The 25,413-nt window shown below is 41.0% G+C and overlaps 1 protein-coding gene across 3 annotated transcripts in view; it reads left to right on the top strand.

Annotated features, from left to right (window-relative positions):
- The window catches only part of HECW1 (HECT, C2 and WW domain containing E3 ubiquitin protein ligase 1), a 253,494-nt gene extending 229,551 nt beyond the window's left edge, over window positions 1-23,943 (top strand). For all 3 annotated transcript variants that reach the window (XM_059478944.1, XM_059478926.1, XM_059478936.1), the window contains 6 exons: window positions 3,546-3,644; window positions 5,037-5,166; window positions 9,057-9,203; window positions 9,952-10,066; window positions 11,313-11,511; window positions 18,920-23,943. In XM_059478944.1, the coding sequence (XP_059334927.1) occupies window positions 3,546-3,644; window positions 5,037-5,166; window positions 9,057-9,203; window positions 9,952-10,066; window positions 11,313-11,511; window positions 18,920-19,031 (802 nt within the window). In that variant the 3' untranslated portion in view covers window positions 19,032-23,943. The remainder of the gene's footprint in view (window positions 1-3,545; window positions 3,645-5,036; window positions 5,167-9,056; window positions 9,204-9,951; window positions 10,067-11,312; window positions 11,512-18,919) is intronic.
- The last annotated feature ends 1,470 nt before the right edge of the window (window positions 23,944-25,413 follow it).

Below are 25,413 nucleotides of genomic sequence, written 5' to 3'. Positions count from 1 at the left end.
AGGATTTGAAGTTTCTTACACCACACCTAATTTAGCCCACAAGGCATGGTTCCCAAGGCATTACCAATAGAATGATAAAGACTGTTCTTCCTCAGTACACACAGATCACAATCTTTTCAAGGTGTATCGTTATCCATCTGAATCCAAGGAAAAACTGTCATATGAAGTAGAACTCCATTCATTGAACCATTAAGAGAGAGCCCTGTACCAAATTGTGGGTCACTGTGGGTCCTGCCTTGCTCTGGTGCTATATGATAAGGACCAGAGTACTTAAATCTCCTGTGACTCAGCTGCAGTGGGAGGAAAATGTATTGCCTAGTTGCTGCTTCAGCATGGATTTGTCTCTCCCTGAGCACATGAATATGCAATAAATATTCACAGAGCCCCATCCAGGGGAGTGAACCTGTTATTTTGCAATGGGCTGTTGTGGCTGCTTCAGGGGCACCTGAAGCCTCCAGAAGGAAAAGGAATTAGCTGGGTACAGTGGAAATTTCTGCAAATGGGTCAAAGAGTAGTGCTGTTAACAGCTAGAAAGCAGGTGCACACAATGTCTTTTTTGAGTGGACGAACAGTGTCAATAGGCAGTCAAACCAGAGCAGCTCCACTGCTCATTAATTCTGTCTCTCGTTCCACCATTTCCTGTTCATTAACTCCCTCCTGCATTTACCCTCTTGCTGGAGCACATTACTCAGACTCAATCATTGTCTCCAAAAGGGAAGGGTGTTGAAAGAAAAGACCAGAGCAAGACCCTGCATTCCCCACCTCTCCCAAACTAGCTTTTCTGCTAGAAAGAAACCAAACAAGTATTTTACACTTCCTTGGAAAGATAAATGTAATTCAGGCTTAAGGAAGGTATGTGCCCTCGAGCCAGGATTTACCTTTGTGTTGCTTATTCTGTCAAGAAAACTTGTTTTGTTCTGAAAGGACTGTTTTACCCACCTCTAAATCTCACCCGTGCTCTAAATCTTTGAGGAAGAAATAAACACAAGAGTCTGGCTTTGTTTTAACTGGCTTTTTTAAGGAGGGCAATTTGTTTCTTCTTACTTTTTTGTAAGTTTTGATACTTTTTAAGTGGGACTGCTATGCTTGTCTGAGTGTAGTGGCAGCTTGATGAACTGAATGGATCCACACACAGATAAATTGTGTATTTGTTCTCTGAGAAAGACAGCAAATGGCTCCTGTTGACAGGTATCTGCTGACTTACCATGGTCCACGTTTCTCAGTGCTGGACCAGAGAAGTGTCATGTCTGGTCCCAGGCCCTGTCCAGCAGGGACAAGGGGCCAGAGAACCTTCTGCTACACCATTCTTCAGAAGAGAGTCAAGTGTAGCGCATCTCTGCAGAGATACCAAGGCTCTGTGCAGGGGCAGAAGGGTTTGTGGGCTGGAGAGCTGACTTGCCTTGGCCACACAGCACCATGTTTTTCTGGGGTGATACAGAGCTGCGAGGGAATACAGTCTGCAGCACAGCTTTTTTATCCATTGTATTGATAGCCATCAGCAGTGGCAATGTTTTATTAATTATTTCATCTCACTTATCCCATGTGTTTTTAGGCTGGTGTGCCAGGCTTGGACCTTTCACACAGAAATGCTGCCTGTGGCTTTGGGATGGTTTGATGCAGTTCTGCCACAAGGCACTGATTCAAATCAGGCTCTCCATTAATGGCCCCTGTAACATGTGCCCCTAGCTGTAAACACCTTGCTGTAGGTGCACAGCCCATTCATGTCAGCTTTGCAGGAATGCCCTCAAAGCCATGCAGAAGAAAACAAGCAGCAAGGAGAAAAGGGATGCTGTTCACACATTCAGTCAGTTTCGTAGGAGAAGCCACATTCCCAAATCTTTCCTGGCAGTTCACTTTTGCTTTATTCCAGGTGGCTCCTGTCTGCCCAGTCCCACACAGCTGTGGGGTGAGCACTTGGTGAGGAACACCCCCAGCATTTTCATGCAGTGCTCACTTTCAAAACCTCTGGGGATGGATGGGGGTGAAGAACAAAACCAAAAAAGCTGACACGCTCTGTTTAGGACAAACGGACTTGATTATGGGTCCTGGAGGTGCTATAAAAGTGACAGATTACAGGTTCAGCATTTCTGGGGTTTGAGCTGTCTGGCTTCCACTGTGCTTTCATTGTATCAGCTGCCCCTCGTTTCCTTGCCTTCTGCTGGAAGCGCTGCACTGAAGCACAAGTGAAGTGAAGCAGGCCCTAACTAGAGCCAACAGCTGCCTTTTGTTGCTGCTGTGGAAACAGCTGTGAGGGGTAATATAATCATTCTTCTGTGGCCGGTCAGCTGCATATCGTAAGCACCTTTCCCAGATTCAGGGGACCCAGAGGCAGCTCCTGTGGTGATGTAAATGCTAATTGGGCCCACAGCAGGCTATTTTGTGCCCCATTTGACATACTAAGCACTTGTTGTTCTGTCCCGTGAGCATTCAGTTGATTGAACAGATATTCTTTGCCACCTTTAATACAATCAGACTCGTGTTTCATTCTTGTGCAGGACCGGTCTTTGCACTGATTCCTGTCAGCGGAAGGAATGGTTTCTACACTTTTTGATATATTTCTCATCTTTTGTGCAGTAAAACTTTTCTGTGTTACCAGTCAGTTCAGATTTGGAGTTCTCACATTTGGAGTGATGGATTTTTTCCTTTCTTACATGTAAGCAAGTCTTGAATGGCTGTTGGGGGTTGTTCTTACAAAAATCAAACTCACCTGGACTCACACCAGTTTTGTGGTTTTCCGTCTAAGATAATTGATTTAAAAGAAGGTTTGATGAAAAATATAGAATAAGTCATAGAAGAAATCATAGGAAGAAAAATTTAATAGATTATTATCACAAGTCACAGATTATAATGGGTAGGGTGCTATTTGAGTGTACCTGTAGTGGGACTGGAGGTGGTTGTTCTTAGAAACAAACACAGGAGTGTGCAAAAACTGAGAACAGCTGAGCAGCAAAATTTAGAAAGTGGTCTGAAACAGTGTGCCTGAACTTTAGATGCTGATATTAATGTGTCCTTGGTCACAACAGTTAGCTGAACTATTTTAAACAGTTTTCCCCTACCAGATCAACTCACTACCCTTTTAAAGTACTTTAAAGCCCCACCTCAGACAGGGTTGTAGCTTGTCAGAAACTGAATATGCTGAGTCTCCAAACATCCTTTGCACCTCTTTTGCGATAGCATTTTTTCTGCTGAGGTGGAGCATTATAATATTTCCTTGGCCAAATACTGTGTTGGATGTAGTCAGTGTACATAAGAACATTGAAAAAGAGATCACAGAAAGTGAGTGTTCATTGCTTTGGCATAGGAGAGCACATAACATGCCAGCTGCAGGTATGGCTACAGCAGGAGGTGCATCAAGGAAATCCATTATTGATCAGACATGGGAGGAGTGGCATTTAGTGTCTGCTCAGAAAAAAAAAATCAGGGAATAAATGTGAAAAACTAATTCAGAAACAAACAAACAAAAAAGCCCCAGTTAGTACCTGTGTAAGTTTCTATACTGGAAGTCTTGAGTTGCACTTCATTAACTCTGCATTTTTATTTCCCAGGTTCAGGTTCAGCGGTCGTATTCTTGGCCTGGCTCTCATCCATCAGTACCTTCTTGATGCTTTCTTCACAAGGCCCTTCTACAAAGCCCTGCTAAGGCTGTGAGTATAGCCCCACAACCATGCACAAACAGCATCCCACAGGGAGTCCTACAGAGACACAGACCCTTGGGGAGCTGCTTCGAGCACACTGACCTTCAAGTTCTTTCTGCTGTTGGGTTGTTGTTCTGTGATAGAAAATGAACACATTTTGATTTTACTTTGCTTCCTCCAAGAATTTGCCATTCATAAATACTATGTTGACAAAAATAAATAAGTGTGACATTTAGAAGCACACATCAGAAAGTTCTGACACGTAACTCCAGAGTTTACTACTGGTGAAAAGTTATTCAAAAGTTATTTCACCTTCAACCAGGTGGAAGACTGAAAAACATCCTTGATGGAATGAAACAAAATAATAAGGAAAAAAGGACAGAGGTTATATTAAGCAAAAATACATCATTTGTCATGCCTCACTGGTGGAGTAGCTTTTCATTCTAAAACATAACTTGGGATAATTAAGAATGTTCATGTAGATATAACCACGGAATGATTTTTTGGTCTTCTCTTGTCTTTTATTTTAGTAAGTGTAAGCTACCAAGAATACATTACTTTCAATTTGAAGTTTATCAGGTTTATTTAGATTGACAATCAGTCCCTCTTTAATTAATAGACTGAAGTAAAACAAGGTACACAAAATTTTTGCAACAATAAAAAAACCTATAAATATTAACTGAAGACTGCAATTAAATGCTAAAGAGCAGAATAAAGCTTAGCTGAAACAGTTCATCAATTAAGATGATTCCAAATCAGCAAAGATACCTGTCTTAACAGTCCTTTAAGTTCTTTATCAAGTTATTCTTTGTTGGGTTTTTAGAAACCATTATTATTGCTGGGGTACAAACACTCATACCTAAATTGTACCTGATCTAATCTGAAAATAGGCTGAAACCTAGGGTTCTCCCTGCATCCTTACTGCCCCTTTAGGGAGCTGGAAACCAGGCTGCTCCTAACAAATCTGACCTTTCAGCAGACAGGGATGGCTCCCTATTAGCAGAAATTTAGGCTGCCTGCTCTGCCCTGTGTCAGTGCTGTGTGCTCACCTGGCAGATGATAGATAATGGAAGCAGCCAGGCACAGCACAGTGGGGCTGAAGGGACACATGTGCTACAAAGTGCAGAGCATCCTGAAGATCCACGTAAAATCAAGCCCCAGGGGTGTCTTTTGACAGCAAATAATGCAGGCAGCCAGCAGATTTGGCCTTGAGCCCAGCTATGCAAAGCAAACAGTTGCAGAACTGCTTCAAGAGGGTCTGTAAAACAACCTTTGATGTTAACAAAACTAAATGAACTTCAGTTTTATGTTGGATCTTCAGTAAATTTGTTCACACACTTAGTAGGAAATCATCCTGACAGTAGTCACAGGACCATATATTTTTTCTTGTCTTGCAATCAGGCCATGTGATTTAAGTGACTTAGAGTACCTGGATGAAGAGTTCCATCAGAGCTTGCAGTGGATGAAGGATAACAATATCACAGATATCCTGGATTTAACCTTCACAGTGAACGAGGAGGTGTTTGGACAGGTGAGCATAGCTATGCAAAACATCTGAAAAGCAAATTTGAAGCTGACAGAGTTGAGCGTGATGAACATCTTTCTGTCAGAACAGATCCTTTAGCCTTTCAATTACATTTTCTTCTCCTACCTTCTGTTTCTTTCAAGCCACCTGTTCCAAGGCAGATGTTTATTCTTAGGGTGTATAATATACAATACCAGCCCCCCTACGGGCTTTTTGAGCCACACTCTGATGAGCATGAGGAATTCTCTGGAGTGCAGCTCTTCTCTCCAGGGTGTAGTTCACACAGATGTGGCATTTGGTGAATGCAAGCAATGTAACTTCAAGCTGATGTGACTGAAAGGATGGGTTAGGAGGGGTAAAAAACATTTGACAGGTGGTGTAGGACTTGGCAATCCTTACCACTATTTTGTCTAATATCTCCCTGTGTCTCTTACTTACCTTGCACCTATTTAACAACTTGGTATGTACGTCCCTTTATTGTGCTTTCTGCATCTCAGCTGTACCTTAGTCAGACAGTTCTCTGTAACCTGGCTGATCACTATAGCCTTAGGGAGGGTGCAACACTGGCTTACGTGCAGTCTGGCAATCAGAATAAATGGCTCCTGTGGGATTCTTTGGGTTGCACTGAAGCCCTGCTGCTCTTTGGTGTTGCAAACCATGATGGATTATAACTGTCTCTGGGAAGCCTTGAAGGCAATCAAAACAATATTCGGACCATGATTAAGGATCTCCAAGGTGATACTGAAAAGTAGAGAGGCTGAAGAACCAAGCTCACCAAGCTCTGCAGAATCTCAGGGGATGGAGATACCTTGTAAGGAACAGATACACAGGGTCAAAAGAAGCAGAGAAATCAGGTGGAATATGACCTTTTATACCCTTTATCTTACATGCATCACACCTGTGTGCCCTCACTGCCCTTTTGTGATTGGTCAATACACATCAGCATTCCATGTTTCTTTGCCTTCCATACTGTTCACGGGCCCTACACTGCTGTAGTCCATTAGGGATGAGGCTCAGCTGCAGCTCCATTCCCAATCATCACAACCTATGTATCCACAGGAATATCCAAAGAATGGCTCTCACCACTTGACAGTTAATTTTCCTGAAGGGTTTGCACAAAGCTAGGGTAGTTCTGGGAACTAGGGAAGAGTTAGAGAAGTTTCTGAGGGGAGGAATTCCAGTCCTGCTCAGCTATGAGGTTTAAAGTAACAGAAAGCAAGCAAGGCTTCAGGGAGTATATTAAAAACTGAATTTAGCCTGAGTATAGCAAAAGGTTACAAAGGATGAGCAGAGTTAAGGGTAGATGAAAAGGATGGGGCAGAAGAATTAAAGTAGGAAGCATCTGTAGGAGCAATAACACTGTTTTTCCACAGACTCAAATGCAGGAGGTTTTCATGGACTTGGAACTGAGAGCTTGCATGACATTGAATTGACAGTAAAGTGGGTTTCCCTGGAAGGTATGGCTACATGAGACTAATACACAAAGGCAGACAGAAACATACAGACATATTCACAAAGGCAGATGAGACAAGTTTGTATTTACAAGGGAAGACTACAAAGTTGAAAAAGAACTGAGTTGCCCCGATGCATCTGAAGGTAACATTTGGCACACTAATTACTCGTTATACTCTCCTCAAAGGAAAGAGAAAACAGTTACATAGGAGTCTGTTGTGGAAGATAAGAAATGGCTCCAAATAGAATAGAAGAAAATTACAATCTGTTGTGGATGCTGTGGTATAAAAGCAAAATAATGCTAAAGGTTGGATTTTGATGCTGTTGTCTAGTACCTTTTGATGCTGTTGTCTATGTACTGGACACTGACCTTGCTAGAACTAATAATGAAGGGAAAGGTTGCTTCTCACTGTGAATTACAACTGTCAGAATCCAAGTGTCCTAAGTGAAAGTAAGATTTTCCTCTTGAAATTTACTAAGTGCTGACAGCAAAATAACAAAGAATTTCAGTCATGTTTTATGCTCACAGATGGATCCTAGTTGGAAATTCTTCCATGCCAAGAGTATCTAACCACTTAAATGCCATCTGAGCATTGCTTTGCTTGGTACATGTGCAAGTGTAGATCACAGTGGGAGCTCTGCTAATATTTGGGAAGATGGATTTCAAGGGCTGGATAAGGAAAACGAGAAATAAACGGCCTCCTTGAGAAGCTGTACAGTAGATGGTTACAGCCCTTCTGTCCTGCTTCCACAATGACTTTATTATGAACCAGTTACTGCTGCTTTCACATTTTCTTGTCTCATCTCTGATGTGTATTGAACTTCTAAGGCTTTCAGGCCAAATCCTCTTTCTTGGTCCTTTCTTAAGGAGAATTTACTCCATGTCAGTTCCAGCCTTCTTGTGTACTGGAACCCAGAGCACTCCTGTAACAGCAGTGATACAGTGTCAAATCAAGCATTACACATTTTTACTGGTGGGGGAATGACAATTTGAGAATTTCACTTATAAGACAGATGTGTCAGTTGCTTGTGACCCAAAGTACTTTCTCATGCTTTTACCCAGTAAAAAGTGTTCTTCTGAGCTCTCTGTGGATACAGCCTGTCTCTGAGCCCTGGCAATTGTTCCCATCAGGTGAAAAGAATGAGCTACATTGGTTGAAATGTCTTCTTGCTAGTCTGAACCCTGATTCTCAATTGGAGCTCACAGCTGCAGTTAATGCCCCTAAGAACAAAATCCCCAAAATAGGGACACATTGCTATTGATTGCTAGCCTCCAATCATAGATAATTAATAGTATTTGAATTTATACAAATAATGAGAAGTTAAAAAAACAATAGTTTTTGAGGTGTTTGTGGGAAGTCTCACAGGAAACTTTGAACATCTGGAATTATGGTCATGCTTAAAGCTAGACAACATTTAGTCTTTGGATTGGCGGATACACCTTAATGCCCCACAGCCTTGAAGAATACAGCATGGTAGCAGGGCCAGAGCCCTGCTGTCTGGACAATGCAGCATTGCTTGTATAATGGTGATGCAATGATCTATGTTTGGGAATTTAACCTGAACCAGCTAAGAATTCCTAACTCCTTCCATCCAGCTTTACTTGTTCCTGCTGTTTCTCAACTAAGCTACCAATTAGATGACTCAGTCAATGTTTCTTAACTCATAATATTGCAATAGGTCCCTCAAGTAAGGTGACCTAAATACTGCCTATGATGTTTGCTGTCTGCTGGGCTAATAAATAGATAATAATATAAATAATACTAGTAATGAATATGTATTCATACAGTTCATTTACTGTCTGTGGTGGATGTCATTGTTATAGCAGTAGAAAACTGAAGACAAGAGCAACATATTCTTCCTTTTAAATCAACTAAATTGAGTGTGAAAATAATTGAAAGACAAATACAATTTTCTGTCACATGGGAGGAGGCATATGTGCTTGCTGGGTAGGATCCAGATTGATTCCTTAAATCTCTTCTCAATATCAAGATTTAGTAACCCAAGCCAACTAAATTAACTATTAAAATGCAAAGAAATTATGCAGCTCTTGCTTAAAATAAGAAAAAGTTATTTACACTATAAACTCTTCTCAGGTTTGGATGGCTGACACAAAACTCTGAACCCCACAGTGACTATTTATCTGTGCAGGCTTGCTGTACAGGTCTTGTTTTAGGTAGTGTATTGGGAGTTCTCATATTATGATACTTTCTTTAGCTGTCTGCATTTCTGAGTAAACACTTTTACTAGCACTTGGGGAAGGGCAACACTTGTGCCTAAGAGACAAGTAGATATCCCTTCCAGTTGGCCAAGCAGTCTGCTATTCCAATACTGTGATTGCCTCTCTATCCTCTTGTTTCCTGTTCTGTGGCTTGGATGATCTCGTGTTTGAAACACAACATGATCCATGCAAAGCTACACCACTGTTTATCTCTGTTCTGTAGGTGACAGAGAGAGAGTTGAAGTCTGGAGGGGCAAATACAGCAGTCACAGAAAAGAACAAAAAGGAGTACATCGAGAGAATGGTAAAGTGGCGAGTGGAACGAGGAGTGGTCCAGCAAACAGAGGCGCTGGTCCGTGGCTTCTACGAAGTAAGTGGCAAAGTGATGCTTCCACAGGCATCCCTCCTTCACCTGAATGAGTAGCACCCTGGTTAAATGCTTCATTGGTACCCTGGAGAGCAACTAAACAGACACAAACAGCAAGGAATTGGAGCTCTTGGATCTCTGTCTGTAGAGACAGAGAACTTGGATATAGCGGGTTTAGGATTAAAGGAAAAAGGAAAGAAATGTGTCTGCTGAATGTGATAAAGCATTACGTATGATCAAGAGTTAAGAATGACACTGCTTTCCATTCACACAGTGAGAGAAGTAGGCATTTGCAAATTTTGTTCTGCCATGTTGTGATTTGGGGTGAGGATTAGGGGTCCCTGACAAAGAAAGATTGTGAAGAATTGTACACTTTGATGAGAATCAGATGAAACACACTGTGTCTTCAGGGATTTGTTCCAGTAAGTCAGTCCGTGGGTGCAGTCCAAGCTTGCTGCTGGTATTCCTGGATACTGCTCCATTGCTGTCCCTGGATTTTGCAGTTTATCTTTGCTGAAGACCTGGATCTGAGAACATCTTTCTGGCAGAACTGTTACAAGGACTGGGTTAAAACCTGGGGCTTTGCTGACCAACCCATGTAGTCACCTATTCTTGCCCTTCCTTAATCATACACAAACATGTGAATGCAAACATTCAAACTTTGTCAGGATAAAGAGCTTGCCACCATAGGTTTATAAGACTTTGCTTCATTTCCAGTCTGAACTGTGCTTACAGGTGGTTTTTGTTCCAGGTTGTAGACTCCAGGCTTGTCTCTGTTTTTGACGCCAGAGAACTGGAGCTAGTTATAGCTGGCACTGCAGAAATAGATCTCAATGACTGGCGGAACAACACAGAATATCGTGGAGGTAAAGTGCCTGCTCATGTTTACTACTATCTTGACTCTTTCAGTCTAAAACATGGAAGTCTTGCTCCATCTTTTCTTTCTGTCTTTCCTGAGGGAAAATGCCCTATTTTGTCCAGGAAGTTATTGTGAAGAATAACTGAAAAAAAAAACCAAATAAGAGCTCAGGTGTTGTGGTGTTATACTACTGAAATTGGTTCTGCTTTTTCTATCCAGATTTTATCTATTCAATTCCTGCAGAGTTAAAAGGAGTTTTGACCATTAAGGGCTGAAAAGGATTTGCACAATTAGATCTAAAAGTTACAGATCATCTAAGATGACTGTGACTGAACTCTTAGCCTCACAGAAAGTAGTTCCACAAGTCCTCCTGGCTTTAGCAGGGAGCTAAAATCAGGAGCTGAATTTCACAGTTCCCAATTACATTTCAACAATGTACATATCTTGTTTAACTGTTCCCTTAGCTTAAACTATGTCAAGTTGGATTTTATTCCCTTCTCTGCTCCTTGGTCTGGTTTTGCTTTAAAGAATGATTTATCCAGGCTGTCTTGGATGATGGAAAAATGTGAAATCCACCACTTCTCCACCACAAGTGGAAAGTTCCTGAGGTTCACATATCCTCCCCTGAAATACAAGGTTTCAGTCTTTGCTGGTCACTGCCCAGCCTTTGGCTTACCTTGAAGTATGCAGCTTACCACAAGCACAGCTGGTCCGTAGTGTTATTCTCCAGCTACATTTTTATATCTAAGTTTTGAAACAAATTCAGCCTGGTATATGCTGGCTCTCACTGGCACAAACCAAGGCTCAGAGCCCCTCAGGTGGGAAGTTTGCCAGGGAAGGACTTGTGGCAGGAAACTCCTCTCCATATGTCAAACACTACTGCAATCCAAAAGAGAATTTACTTGGGAAGCAGAAATTGTTAGCTTGTTAAGACTCACGCTGTGTGGCATATTGCTGTTGGTCTTTAATATCGCATGCACATAACCCCAGTTCTTGCCAAGAGATTTGTGAGAGACCAGTGGATCTCAAGTGGATATTTGAGTTTCAGGGTCCGAAATGAGTTAGTGGTATTATAGTATCCACAGCCAGGACAAAATGGAAGCTGGGACCTACTGCTCATGAAGAACAAGATATGTTGTTAGGCCAGGATCTTTCCAGTAGGAGATCTACTGCCCCATGCTAATGGGAATATTTTTCAGTGTTGCTCTTCTCAGTTAGGAGGGAGTGATTTTTATTTCTCTTGCTTGGTGTAGGCTACCATGATGGGCACATCGTGATCCGGTGGTTCTGGGCGGCCGTGGAGAGGTTCAACAATGAGCAGAGGCTGCGATTGTTGCAGTTTGTCACGGGAACGTCGAGTGTGCCCTACGAGGGCTTTGCCGCTCTCCGAGGGAGCAACGGCCTGCGGCGCTTCTGCATAGAGAAATGGGGGAAAATCACCTCCCTCCCAAGGTACGTCCCAACCAGGACTTTGTGCCAGAATGGCTGTTAGGAACAGAGGCCTGGTACTTCGTTCTATCTCTCTGTCAATTAATGAATACAGTAAGGACAAGTTAAAAAAAACAGCAAAGAGACAATGATCAGTTTGTTGTTCTGTAATTACGTTCAGAGAAAAGCGTTTTCCTTTGCTGTCTTTTTGATTTGCAGGCTCAATTCAAACTATTTGAAATCTTTGGAAATGGTTAAGATTAAGATTTCCATAGGTTCAAACCTAGTTCTCTTATTTTGATTCTGGAACAGATTCAGATCAACAGGAGCTTGTCAACTGATTCTGCTCCCTTTACTTTCAAAATGCTAGCAAAAATACTTGTGAATTTACAGAGACATGAAAGCCAAAATCTGTCTCTGAGTTTTGGCTGGAGACCTGAGTGTAATCCCTTCATTTACTCTGATGGTTCCACTTTTTTGTAATGAAGAAGCTTAGTGACAGAACTTCACTGATAATATCCAATTTGTTGCATCTAGTTCAGTCAGCCAGCTAGGAGCAAATGAGCTATAATGTCATACAGAATCAACAGACTTGGCAGTGATTCCCAAAGAAGGGGTCATCTTCCTTTTCAGAACAAAGGGGCAGGGGTGGACTTGCCTCAGGCCACCCAAGAGAGTGATGGCACAGCCACTGATGGTTTCAGCTATGAGTTCTGCTTTACCTCTTTATGGGTGACCAGCACTCATCCTTCCTTACTGAAGTGAGTCACCTTTTCTTGAATGTCCTGACAGTTGCCTGAGGCTCTGCCCCACTGGTATTACAGAACATTTCAGTGCCTCTGAGATACTTTTTTTACAGTGGCCCTTTTATATCACATTTGCCCTCCGAAGGATGCTTTCTTCCTGCTCTTATCATTTGCTTTCAGCTACACTGCAAAGGAGGCTGCTTGTATGGCACAGAGCAAAAATTTCATTGCATACACCTCGCAGATATAGTCAGACAATCAATTAACCAAGGGTCTGGTCCAGTTTTCTCATTACTCACTCTCCATGTTGTTTGCCCAGGAACGTACCATAAGACACAGACTTGAGCAAACACCTGAGTCCTCTGGAGAGGTAAAGTCCAAATCTGGTCACCCTCTCAGTCCAAGTCTGCTCTAGCCCATGTTTATGCAGTGGAAGATGCAGAAACTGGAGCCAAGGCACTGTATCACGAGGCATTCAGAGCTGATATCTTAGGTTGGACTCCCTCTAAAGTCAGGAAATGGGAGTGTTTTCAAGGAACAGTTCATCTCACCTGAACACAGACTTTTGAAGTAGCTCAGCTGAGTCACAGCTGGTACATTTTGGTTTGTGTCCATCCACCATAAGGACACTATGGAGATTATATGGAGAACTGGAGCCTGCATGAAGCTAGATGTGGGCACTGAGATTTAAAACAAGATGGAAACATATAAGGTCAGTGAGATGACTCATGCCATCTGAGCTCCAGCCAGCAATGTGGTAAGAAAGCCTGCGAGCAACAGTTTGCTATTTGTAGTCCAGATCCTCCTTTTGCAGTATATTTATACAGTCAGGTTCTATGTAAGGGTTTAGGAGCTTACTGAGGACATTACTGCCTGCAGACAGTCAGTAACCAGCAGCCACAGACTCTGCAGCATTTCTGTAGAGCTCTCTTTGCACTCCTTCTGGGGTGCAACAGGGTGAGAAGGGAGGGTGGACCTTGGTGCATGCACAGAAAATGCCCTGGCGTGACCCGTCAAGTTCTGAAAAGGTAATTGGCCCCTTTCTGCTCTGTTTAACTTTCTTTGTGAACCTAGGCACTACTTCTGACTCACATTCAGTTAGCCTCGAGATTTTATGTTTGTCTGCTGATCTCTGAATGAGTTGCTCTCCCTGACAGAGGCCTCCTTTCCAGGTGAAAGTTGGTAGCACTTGTTAGATTTCTTAGAGCTCTGCATTCATTTTAGCCAGGGGAAAAAGAAAGAAAACTTGCTCATGGGAAATAAACACAGCTTGATCACCATGAATCATTGCCTGCATTCTTATAAAATTATGGGGTGCTGCCAAGTATACCCAGTGCTAAGAAATGCATAAAACACACAGGCTGAACCTGGAGCTTCCCTAAATCCTTAGTTAAGCAACTAAATGAGCATTATTTAAAACTTGTATTTTAAATACCTGATTATGGTTTGCCCATGTTTATTTAGATTTATTTACGTACTTAAGACTTACAGGCTAAAAAAGACTTATGTCATATCCTGTCAGCCTTTTAATCCTGTGACATGAGCGCAACTAACTTTACAATAAACCACAACAAATTCCCTTCTCAATTTAACTGCTGTACAAAGTGTAGAGAACTTTTAGCTGTATCAGGAGAATCCACAACTCCTTTGTTCCCTTACTTCTGCTCCAGATGGCTGAGGTATTTTGGCAAATATCCCTTACACTTGGGCAATGGAGCATGCAACTACCATTTGCTTATAGTGAGCAGAGATGTGCCAACACCTAAACTACATAGGTTAGTAGTGTTTGCACTTGCAACAGCAACATGGCAAGGCCAGAAAAAAGGCATGGAGTAAATTTCTAAAATTAAACACTTTTCAAATAATAGCCATACATGACACTTAGAGTGCTTCTTGAAAGCACTGAGGGTAAACAAGTCTTTTTCAGGAAGGTTGAACATCCAGTAACTTCATTCTAAGTTGGTGAATTTGTTCATTAGTACCAGTTCCCTGCATGATCAGGGTAATTGTGGTGTAATATGTTCATCTAAGACTAAGAAGAGTGAGATTACACCACTATTTTATTTCTGGGGTGTGCACATGTGCCAGACACATTTTTCCTATCTGTATTTACTTTTGAGATCACATATATTAGAAAGTTGAGGCACCATACAGCTCAGAGATGCTGCTTTAATCCTAGGTTTTCAGACAATGACCCTAAAGCAGGTTCCAAAGAGACTGCCAGCTTTTCAGATCAGTCGGTGTAAATCTGCATCATGGGTTCTTCCAAACTGGTATCACTTGTCATATAAAATAGCAGGTTCAATCACTTGTTCATCAAGGTTGAGCCTTACTCTTCCTATATAATATGGAAAGTTTTGTCCCAAAATGAAGGTGTTACACATTTAACTGGTTGCCAGAGTGGAGATGGTTGGAGAATTTTTGCAGCTACACCCTCTTCTGAAGCAGGAATCCTCTCTTCACTTCTTCTGTGTCATGTAGGTTTGTAAATGGAATCAGTTTTAGTGGTAGTTCTACAAGGATGGATTCTTGTTCCCCAGCAAACATTAATGAAAAGCCACTGGTTTTCTAGCTGGAATAGCAGAGCTTCATTTGGCACCATGGGAGCAGAACTCCTGGCCCAAAACAGACCTGTGCTAAGAACAGTGCTTTCTACTATAACTGTAGGAGGCAACAGTTCAGTCTTCTTAAATCCTCAGCTGGAAAAAGTGTTTGGTGCCTACAAATGCCACTGTCCCACCTTGTGGCTGCACTCCTCACCTGACAAAAACTCCTGCCAGCTCCAAGATTATGTCTGCTTGAGTATCAAGTAAGTGAGGACCTCAGTGTGTATCCCAGGGATTCAAATAATCACATTTGACGCAATGAGGTCACTTTCCCCAACAGTGCTGAGCTGCAACTCCCCTTTCATCAGAAGAGATTTTCATTCAGCAGTGTAGTGTGTGTTATGCATAATGCAGATTACCAGTGCTAGTAAATACCTGATCTTTTGTAAAAGAATTCTGTTCTTCTCTGTTGGATGATCAACTATTTAATCACCATAGAATCCCATGTAATAATTTAAAAAAACAAAGATTCTGTGTGACTACAAAGAACTTTATTCTCATAATTTCCTTCTTTACCAATGGACTGAGTGCATGGACTTCGTTGTCTCTTACCATCCATCTTCTCTTTCCTCTTCAATACAACAGCAGTATCAGCTGTAAATCTACATTCATCTGTTTAACACTGATTCCCAAACAGCATGTAAGTGTTCCCTCTTACAGGCAAAAGGAACAAAAGCTACTACTTGTGGGTTCTCAGATTGATCAAGGGGGGTTTGTGGGCTCATTTAACGAAAGCAAGGTGAAAAGGAGAACTGCCCAGTTTCTGCCTGGCAGGCATGATTATGTTAGAATGTAGGCCTTACTTTAGCAGATAGTTTCAAGGTATAATTAAGATAGCAGGGGATTCTGTGCCCAGTTTTACTGCCTTTGGGTTCTCATCTTTATGGGGAATAAAAGAAGTGACAAAGAAAAGAAGAATGCAAAAATCTTAAAAGCTTATAATTTTTAGAAAGAATTCTTAGAAGAAAAGAAATAGCATAGCACTGTGAACAATGAGCAAGATTAAAGGTTCAAGCCCACCAAAACTATATTAAGCAATAAAGACAGACTGCCAGGAAGAATGAAATTTTAAGTGGTCCATTTACTGCCTAACTTACTGGAGGATGAGGGTATATGAGGGTCAGAGTTGGTTTACATTACTTTATCTTGCATTTTCTTCTGGAGAAGCCAGAATCCTTCCCATAAAAGCTGTTACCAATGTAATTCTTATTCCAGGCCTCACATTCCCTGAACACCATCTCATATGTCAGCAGGCTTATGTGGTAGGAAGCTTAAATCAAGGGAAGAAATATTTTCTCTTTGCTGTGCTCTTGTGTGATGTTTTGTGTGCTCATGCACTACTGATGTGATGTTTTCACTCCAGTATGTGTGGCAAGTGTTCCCTGGATTATGCTCACTATAGTCACTCTCACTGGGATCAGCAGTAAGAGGCCAACATAATTCAGGAGGAATTTACCCCTTTGGAGGATGAAGCACAGTTAGACAACAGTGGGCATTATGGAAAGTATCACTGATTCTTAATTGCCCTGTGTATTGCAGTATCACACAATATATGATAAAAACCAGACAGTTTTGCACATAATTATCCTTATTTAAGACTGAGTGGGCTTCACAGGCATCACTGGAGTTGCAGTAGATCCACATTTGTTTCACAAACCAGAATATGAACTCAGGTTTTGCCCTTGGCAATCTTTTGTGGTTTGCACCATAAGTAGGTAGAAGTGTAAACTTTACCTGGATAGCGCTTCTGAAATGCTCTTTTCATTTCAAATTTGATGACCTTTTTTGAAGTGCAAGGATTTTTTTCTGTGGATTTGTTAAGCTGGAGAACACAAGAGTGTTGTTTAGCAAAATGTTTCAGTGTTTCTAGACATGTTAACAATTTTTTCCTTTCTTTGTTCCCCTCAATAAATTCCTTGAGACATTCTATAGAAGAGCCCATATCTGTAAACATCATAGTAAGAAAAGGAATGTATCTTTTTTCTGAGTTTGGCTCGGTCAAGGATGTCTAAAAGTCAACAGCATTGCAGGGTTGTTTCATAACCAGAGTGAAACTAGATGGATAATGATCAGTCAAGATAAATGTCTGCAAGAAAGTAAACACCAGAGTCAGTGGCTGTGGATACGTCTGTACCACACAAGAGGATGCACAGCAGCAGTGTCTGAGATGCTGTTGTCTCAAACAGTTAAATGTGCTGTGGTTGAGTGCCATACAGAGGTCTGGTTCTGCAAAACTACTTTAGAAGAACTCACACCTGAACCACCATGGCTGTGCCACTTCCAATTCTGGAGCCCAGCAGCTGAGCTCCTCAAGACTGGCTATCTCTGCATGGGGCTGTCTTGCCTGTGATAACCATGTTCTGAATGGACTATGAGAATGCTGTTGATTAACTCCCAGTGGTTGATAGTATTGCCAATGGATTGTAGAAACAACTTATGTTGCCAAAGATTGTTGAGATGAACAATAAATACTGCAGGGCTACTCATGGATAATACACATGAGCTGCCATGTTCAATTTCAAGAGATGAATTAAATAACAGCTTTATTAATGTTTGTTTTTCACTAACTCAGGCATTCCGAGCTCATTTCCACAAATTCTGTGTTTATTGTATTCACTTCTGAGACTAACCAGCTACCAAATCTTCATTCAGAAGGGGTAAAAGGATGGTAGAAGCTCTCCTAATTGAAATTCTGTAATGCAGTGACGATTACATGCCTCTGGCTATTTCAGTTGCCTGATTGCTTTTAAAGATTCCCCACTAGTGCTTGATAAAGCTCTTCCTCTGAATCTACAGGTCTCAGGCCAGCCCATGTACTAGCATTATGTCTTTCTCACTTTGTGGGTGGCCTAAGAGATGACTAGCATGGCTTTGTGTAATTTTCTCCAAGATAGCTCTGCTGCTTCAGTGTAAGAGAAGTAGGATTTAGTTAAAGTTTGAGATAGAAGGGCTCAAAGTAAAACAACTCCATGGCTTTTAAAAATACTAGGGGCCAGAAGCTCAGACATTTTTAGCCAATGAGGCTACATTTCCTTCTGTAAAGTTTTGTCAATTCACATTTATCCCAGTGAGCAAGAGGAAATAGAAATATTGTTATCATCATGTAAAACTCTAAAAGCTGACTGAAAAAAAACTGAAACAATTTTACGGAAAATGTGCCCCTCCCACGTCCATTTGTTGAATGAGCTGTGCAGTTGGGGCTGAATTGTTGGGGCAGGAACTGTTTCTTTACTCCATATTTGTATAGCACCTCCCACAGTGAAGTGCTGTCTGCCTCTGGGTCTAATTGCTGCTGCCAGAAAAGCTGCAGCAGGGAGAAGGAACGCATGGAACCCATTCCATGGCTTTTTTTGAAGGTGCTGCCAATGTAAATAGAAGGTTAGGTAAATGTAATGGTAAAACTGGGGAAAGAGATGGTCATCAAGTTTGCAGCTTGCTCTGCACAGAATATTTTGCTTTTGTCTTGGGTACTACAAATAAATAATATTTAAAGGCCAGACTTGCAGCAGATGGCCAACAGCTGACTTGCTGAATATTTTCAGCAGCCTTCCTTCCTCAGTTAGCAGATCCCTGAATGGTCTTTTAGCAGTCAGGCCTGCCTCACTGCAAACACACGCTCAGCCCATTCTGTCACTGTATTCCATCACATTGTGTTTGTCCACTGCTGCAAAGCTTATTGACAGCTCGTGTTGGATGTACAGATGAGTGCCATTTTGTTAAAAAATCTTGAAGCAACCAAAATTATAGTAATGAACTTCTCTATCAGGCCCTAAATCCCAGCTCCTCAGTGACCTCCCTCCAGCATTCTTCTCCGTCAAGATCCTACAAGATCCCTGCAACATCCGAAGGAGGAATATCAGATGTTATGTTGATACTTAGCTTGTGTCTTCTATATAACATATTCTATACTGAAATGTATATGCACATACATTTCAGTACCTCATATTTTGATGGAATTAAAAAGTTTTACTTTGAGTGAACTTGAATGTCTTGAGTCTCAGTAGAAACTAGTTTTCTCAATTCTTATTTTCTCAAGTTTCTAAGATTCAGCCTAACATGTAGCATATTTTCCTTTTGCAGGGCACACACATGTTTCAACCGTTTGGATCTTCCACCTTACCCCTCATATTCTATGCTGTATGAAAAGCTGCTGACAGCTGTTGAAGAAACTAGCACCTTTGGACTTGAATGAGGGGGTTCAGGCACTTCTGGTGTTTTTATGGCTGATGATGTCACCTTTCCTGTCCACCGTCATTTGATCTTGGTTTCCCATGTTTTTATTTTTGAAAACAAAACAAAAATCAAGATTAACAAAAGCCGTGCATGAAGAACTGCCACCCTCTATGATCTAACCTTCATGCTTTCATCCTCTGTTTCCAATGGACTGCTAGTCTGTATGCAATAGAAAAACAACTGTCTCAAGGTTTCTGTATATCTCTACATACCTCCATTAATAACAATGAAAATACAAATGCAAGTTACACTACACTTGACCAAATGTTAATAAATGTTTACTTCCAGATACGTTGATTAAAAAAATTAAAAAAAAACCCTTCATCAAGCATTCCAAGCTTTTATATACCCATATCTTCTAAATCAATTCATAGCCCATCATACTTCTTAATCGTTGAAACCAGTACTAGGAGCTGGTCAAATATATCATCATCCATCCCTATTTTCCCTGTATGTATTGTCCATCTGAAAGACACCTATGAGCAAAACTGAAATTTTTATATATGAACTCATGATCCACATCAGTTGTATCAGCTGGAACTGGCCCAGATACATGGTGCAGATAAGACCTTCAAAAAGTAAAAAAACCACCACCAACCTGTAATGCAATGCAAAGCATAACGGCGATTGTTATGATTGTTGCTTGCCAGTACTGGAGAGAACTCGCACTTCAGAGCTATCGGGAGGGGCATCTCCATTGTAATGTTTACCACACAAGAAGCACAAGGTTGTGCACACTCAAGAAGGATGTTTTATTATGTAGCATAAAGGACAAGGCTCCCTTACCTTAGTATTGTATATGACAAGGAAAAGGGGAAGTAAGAAGAATGTTCTACTCTTATGAATACCCTTGGGTTCTGTTTACCAGATCTTTGTTTTCTGATGTTTAAAATGTTTGTTTCCAAATGACAAGTCTAGACAATCCCATCCCCTGTGTCAGAAGCCATTTACTTTGCTAGGTTGGGCTAACCCATGGTTGCTGGGGGCGGTTGTCAGTTCTGTTGTTTCTCTTTTCTTGTTCAGTGGAATAGTCCATATCCTCAAGAGTGATTGGTTGTAGACAGAATGTTTTTGTCTGGGGTCTGTCAAATGAGAAGCTGCAGTGAATGAAGGTGTTTGTCAGGTATGAAGGGAACTATAACTCTCTGGGTGTTAAGATTTTGGTGTACATCCTCTTGGAGGAAGCCCAAAGGCCCTCCAGTGATTCTAAGTACCACTAAACTAAAGATCTTGCTCTTGTAACTGCAGACATAACCCTCTTCAGTTTGGTGTACTTTCCAACTCTGAATCTGGGGGGAAAAAAGGAAAACAGCAGTAGGCTTGTCTTTGGATGGATTTTGCTGAGGCTTTTACCGTCAAACTACTGCTCTGATTACATTCTAGTTATTAATCCTTGCTGCCCTTGTTTTCCAAAATTAATCTCAGATTGAAAGTGTTTGTCTTAACTGGGAAATGGAAATACAAAGTATCTTCTGACACTAAATATGTTAAAGGATGCAAGAAATGCAAAGTGACAGATTTGTGAAGGTACATGAGAAGGTAACATCATAGTGTTCAGCAGCTTGTATGAAGTACAACACCCCCTTGAGGGCTTGTTACTGGTAGTTTTGTGTTAGTTATGCTTTAGATCACTGTAAAATCAGGAGACCATTTCAAGATCTAACACAGCCATTTCATCTTAAGTTTTTTCTCCAAAGGAAAAAAAATTGGACTCTGCATTCTCGCATATTTTTATGGTGGTTATACAGAACCTTATCACATTTGAAAAATTGTGTTCTGAGAGTTTTAGATCTTTCTCCTGCTTTTATTCTTAGGTCAGTAGGTATTTGAAAGGTTATGGACCCAAAAATATATTTCTAAGCAAAGAAATTTAAAAAAAAAAAATTTTTTTTTTACTGGTACATTAAAATCTGAAATACTTAAATTGCCCCTTCATTCGATTTCTGTGGCATTTCAGCAACTTTTATGCTAATTTACTGTATGGCTTTTACTGAGAATCTATGTTTTAATATGTTGTTGTTTAATATTACAGTTGCAAACAGAGGCTGCAGCTACAGGCCAGCTTCATTGTACCCCACACTGAAAATGATGTTTAGTGTTTCCATAAATGAGCTCTCAGGCATTGATTCTATGTGACCAGCTCACTGCACAGAGAGATGGAAAAATTAATGTTTTTCTCAGAGCATCTGTCATGTGCACATGAATTTCATCAGGACAAGTCACACCAGGAACATGAAATCTTCCAATGTATGTGATTCCTGCCTCTTCACTTCTGGGCCCCCAAATCCAGTGATTCTTGTATGGTTCCTAATTTATTCCTGATGATGTTATAAAGTTACCTGTACTATGTCAAATGTTGGATGTCTTCCAACATTAGAAGAAAGAGAAGCATCCAACTGGTTGGTCCATGTTTGGCCAAGGAAAATAAAGAGCTGTCTCAATAACATAGTAAAAAAGTGGGGGGAAAAAATCAATCTTTACAACACTGTATAGTTAAATTTTTTTAAGTATTTTAAATCTATATTTTATTACAAAAAAGTGAAACTATTTTTTGTAGCATAATAAAAGATGTTTGTATTTCAGAGACAGCATCAAGCTCCACTAAATGAAATACAGAAGGCTTTCTCCTGAAATTCTTCTTCACAACACTTTCTGGCACTCATCACACACTAAACCAGATTATGTTTGGCAGATGCCATCTCAAGCACCTTGTGTGTTGCTCCTCTGGGAAACACAGAGCATAGCCAGCTACTTCCCATCAAAATCCTTGATCCAAGTTGTCTTTCAAGCACACAGCCTAATATTTTTTAAAAGCTGCTTTCTAAGTTGACAAAGTCATGCAGATTTCCTAGAAAGTTTTTCTGATCTAAGGCCAGGAATAGAGATGGTTGACTGTTTTCATAAAGCAAAGTGAAAGAAAATGCCATGTGTGGCTTTTCCTGTATTCTGCCATTCCAGGCCTATCCCTCTCTCTTCCCAAATGCCCTGCCCCAATAGGTTTTCAAACTCCTACGTTATCTTTCTGATATCCGGATCAGTGTTTCACAGTGTTTCTCCGTTCCTGGTGTCATGCCATGGGCAGAATCCAGTCTCAGCCTGGAGTGAGGGGGAAGCCGTGCATCTGCAGCGTCAGAGTGAGGCAGTGAATGGTGCTCACAGGAGAGAGGGAGGAACCTACCTCCCTCAGCCTGTTATTTAACCTGCCCATTATGCAATTAATTGACTTTGTTGCTGTTGTGGTGCATATGCAAGACATACCCTTCCTAGTTCATCTGTTGATTCAAGTGCTGTTACTCCCCAGGTCTGCATCTTGATTTGTAAAACACTGACTGCTGATTACAGAAATTCTGGTTTCATTATTTCCCACAGGAAAGACTAGAAGATATTCCATAGAGCAGATTTACAGTGAAATAATCTTTTCGGTTCTTCTACCTGGTGGTGGCTAGATTGGGATACAATATCAACATCATTAGATTTTTAAAATGTGAGTGAAAATGTAAAAGCCAATCTGACAGCTTTCATGAATTCTAGTTTTTGATTGGAGCAATGAATACTGGCAATGGTTTCAGAGGGCCCATACATTTTTGAAAATTATTGTCATGATGGTATTAATGGTAAAGGGAAGGAAGGGGGTATTTCTGGTTTTGAAATCCTGTTAGCATTAATCTGGAGATAAGAGAATGGAAGTAGGCATTTCAAATCATCAGTAGGTCTTCCAGCTTGAAGTAGTCTCACTGACTGTTCAACCTCATGAGCAATGCAGGATTTGATCCAGTACAAACATCTGTATCTTAGTGTTAACAGTGTCAGGTCTAAACATTATAAATGCTGTCACTTCAGTCTGCAGTAAGTTACATAAGTGTTCAGTTTCAGTCTGTGCATATTCAAAACTTGACTTTTATGTTCCAGAGAGGTCCATGGCTATCACAAGGCAAGAAGTGAGTGGTCCAAACTACATCTAACATCTAATGGAGAAATCATGAGTTTTGTACAGGTCTGACACAGGGGAACTTTTACACCCAGTTTGCTCAATTGCCCGTGAACTTTTGAATGAACTGTATCTGAGGTTTGAGCTTGTAGTCTAGTCTGAGAGATGGCCTGTGGGGAGGGGAGTGTTTGTTGGGATTGTGTTTTGTTGTTTGAGTTTCACTGTAACAAAGAGTTGACATACCTCTAGTTGGAAACAATAGGATACTGAATTTGAACATGAAAATCAAAACTGAAATAGGCTAAAATATAAATGGACAGGGGACAGGTTAAACTCGTCCTTCACTGTTAATCCTTTGACAGTCCATGGAATTTCAGAAGAAAAAATTTGACTGGAGATCTGTTTAATTTCTGTTGAAATGATATTTGCCCTGTCTCCATAGTAATATTAATAGGGATTCCCAGTCAAGAATAAACGCTTTCAGTCAAATGCAGACCAACAGATCTTTCTACAACAAATGCGGTGCTTTTTTATTATTCTTGCTGTACCTCAGTGTTCATTTTGAAAAGATAAAACTACTGCAATACACTAAATCTGGGATAGGTTTTCCAGTTATCACAAGGTCCAAAAGATTGGATTGTTACTTTCTCACTAGTGAGTCATGTAGTTCTTTTGTTCCAGTAGAAAAACAGATTCCTGTAGATAGTAGATACTAGGTATAGTAAATATTGTACCATTAGCCAAATTCCCTGCAGCTTCCGATTTATCTAACGGAAATGTCTGTTACGGTTTTTGTTAAAGACTACATAAAGTCAGTGGCAGGAAAGGTCCTCATTATTGGACTGATTTTGCTTTTATTGACAGAAAAATGTCACATGATACTCAGGCTGTGCTTTCTATTCAACCATATCACTATGGAGGAATGTCAATAAAATCACTTTGTTATGGCATTGTGTGGACTGTCTATTACAAATAAACTATTTCATAGAGGGTGGAAACTGGCATTGTCAAAGCCCACTAATTTCAGAAATTGCAGTTTCAGGATCATGTCCTTTCCCACTATTGTATTCAGGCCCTTCCACTGCTTTAAATCAATTTTTCAGGGCACGTGTCTAAAACTTGGGGTTCTCTACATAGGTTGGTATTACCAGAGCCTCCATGCTGTCCTGCCTTGAGAGCATGGGAGCTTATTCCTCGCTATAGGAGAAGTCTGGTCAAACAGAGGGACAAAAGCAGTGTGTATGCTACTTACACATCCCTTGCTTCTAAGTATAATTATTGCATTATAGGGATGAAATGCAACTGCAAGGATGATTTCTTAATAGCATATGCTGGGTCTGCACTGTGTTGACAGCAAATACATACAGCAAGGTGCCCCAGCATCTCAGTATGTCACACCCATTTCTCTCCTGCTCGTCACTGTAATATCTCTGGCGTGTTTCATTAACACATTCCAGGATAGATTACCACGCCTCAGATACACTGTCAGCAGACACCTTCCTCACCATACCTGTTTTCTTACATAAATGGCACCCCATGAGGGATCGTGGTACTATAGGAAGGATGGGAAAGCTTAAATATGAGGCACTGTTTCTATAGGGAATAATATAAATCCATGGAAGGTACTCCAACAGAAGTGGTAAGCATATCTTGCACAAGATAAATCAGTAACAAGTGTGAACCTGTGTGACTCTGAGAACTCCTGAGAGCTCCTCTGGAGCCAGCACTGCATTTCACTCCATATGGAGGAGCACAGGTCCACGAGGCCCAGTGCTGGCTCTCCTTCAGCAGGGATGGTGGTGCTGGTGGCAAGAGTAGCACACACCCAGGCACATGCTCTAGAAATCCAGGTGTCATAGCTCAGCCTTTATTCATATCCTGTGTGTGTGATTGTGCACGGGTGTGAGGAAGAAGTGAGAGAGAGGGCATTTTGGCACTAAGCTGGATTTCTATGCATTGCTCACATCTAAAGGAAGAGAAAATCCATATTGATTAAAAAGCAGCGAGATGAGCAGATGATCATTAGGGTGCATAAGAGGTGTCAGATTCTGCAGCAGTGATCTGTGTATGTGGCTGGAACGTTGCCTTTTACCAGAACCCATTCCATGATTCCATTCAAAATCTGGGAACCCATGGATACTATGAACCCATTCAAAGCCAAGTTGGATATAGTCTTAAGCAGTCTGGTCTAGTGGGAGGTGTTCCTGCCCATGGCAGAGAGGGTTGGGACCAGTTGGTCTTTAGGGTCTATTCCAACCCCTTAACATTCTATGATTCTATGATAAATAACTGGATTTCAGATAAAATAGAGCAGTCCAAGTGATGCCTCCATGGGTATATCCAGCATGTTTCTTGGCATGATAACAAATCTGTAATACTTCTGTAGGATATTAAAATAACAATAACAATCTTT

Source organism: Ammospiza nelsoni, chromosome 1 (genome assembly GCF_027579445.1).
Source record: "Ammospiza nelsoni isolate bAmmNel1 chromosome 1, bAmmNel1.pri, whole genome shotgun sequence".
NCBI lineage: Eukaryota > Metazoa > Chordata > Aves > Passeriformes > Passerellidae > Ammospiza > Ammospiza nelsoni.
This window is presented reverse-complemented; position numbering and strand designations above follow the sequence as displayed.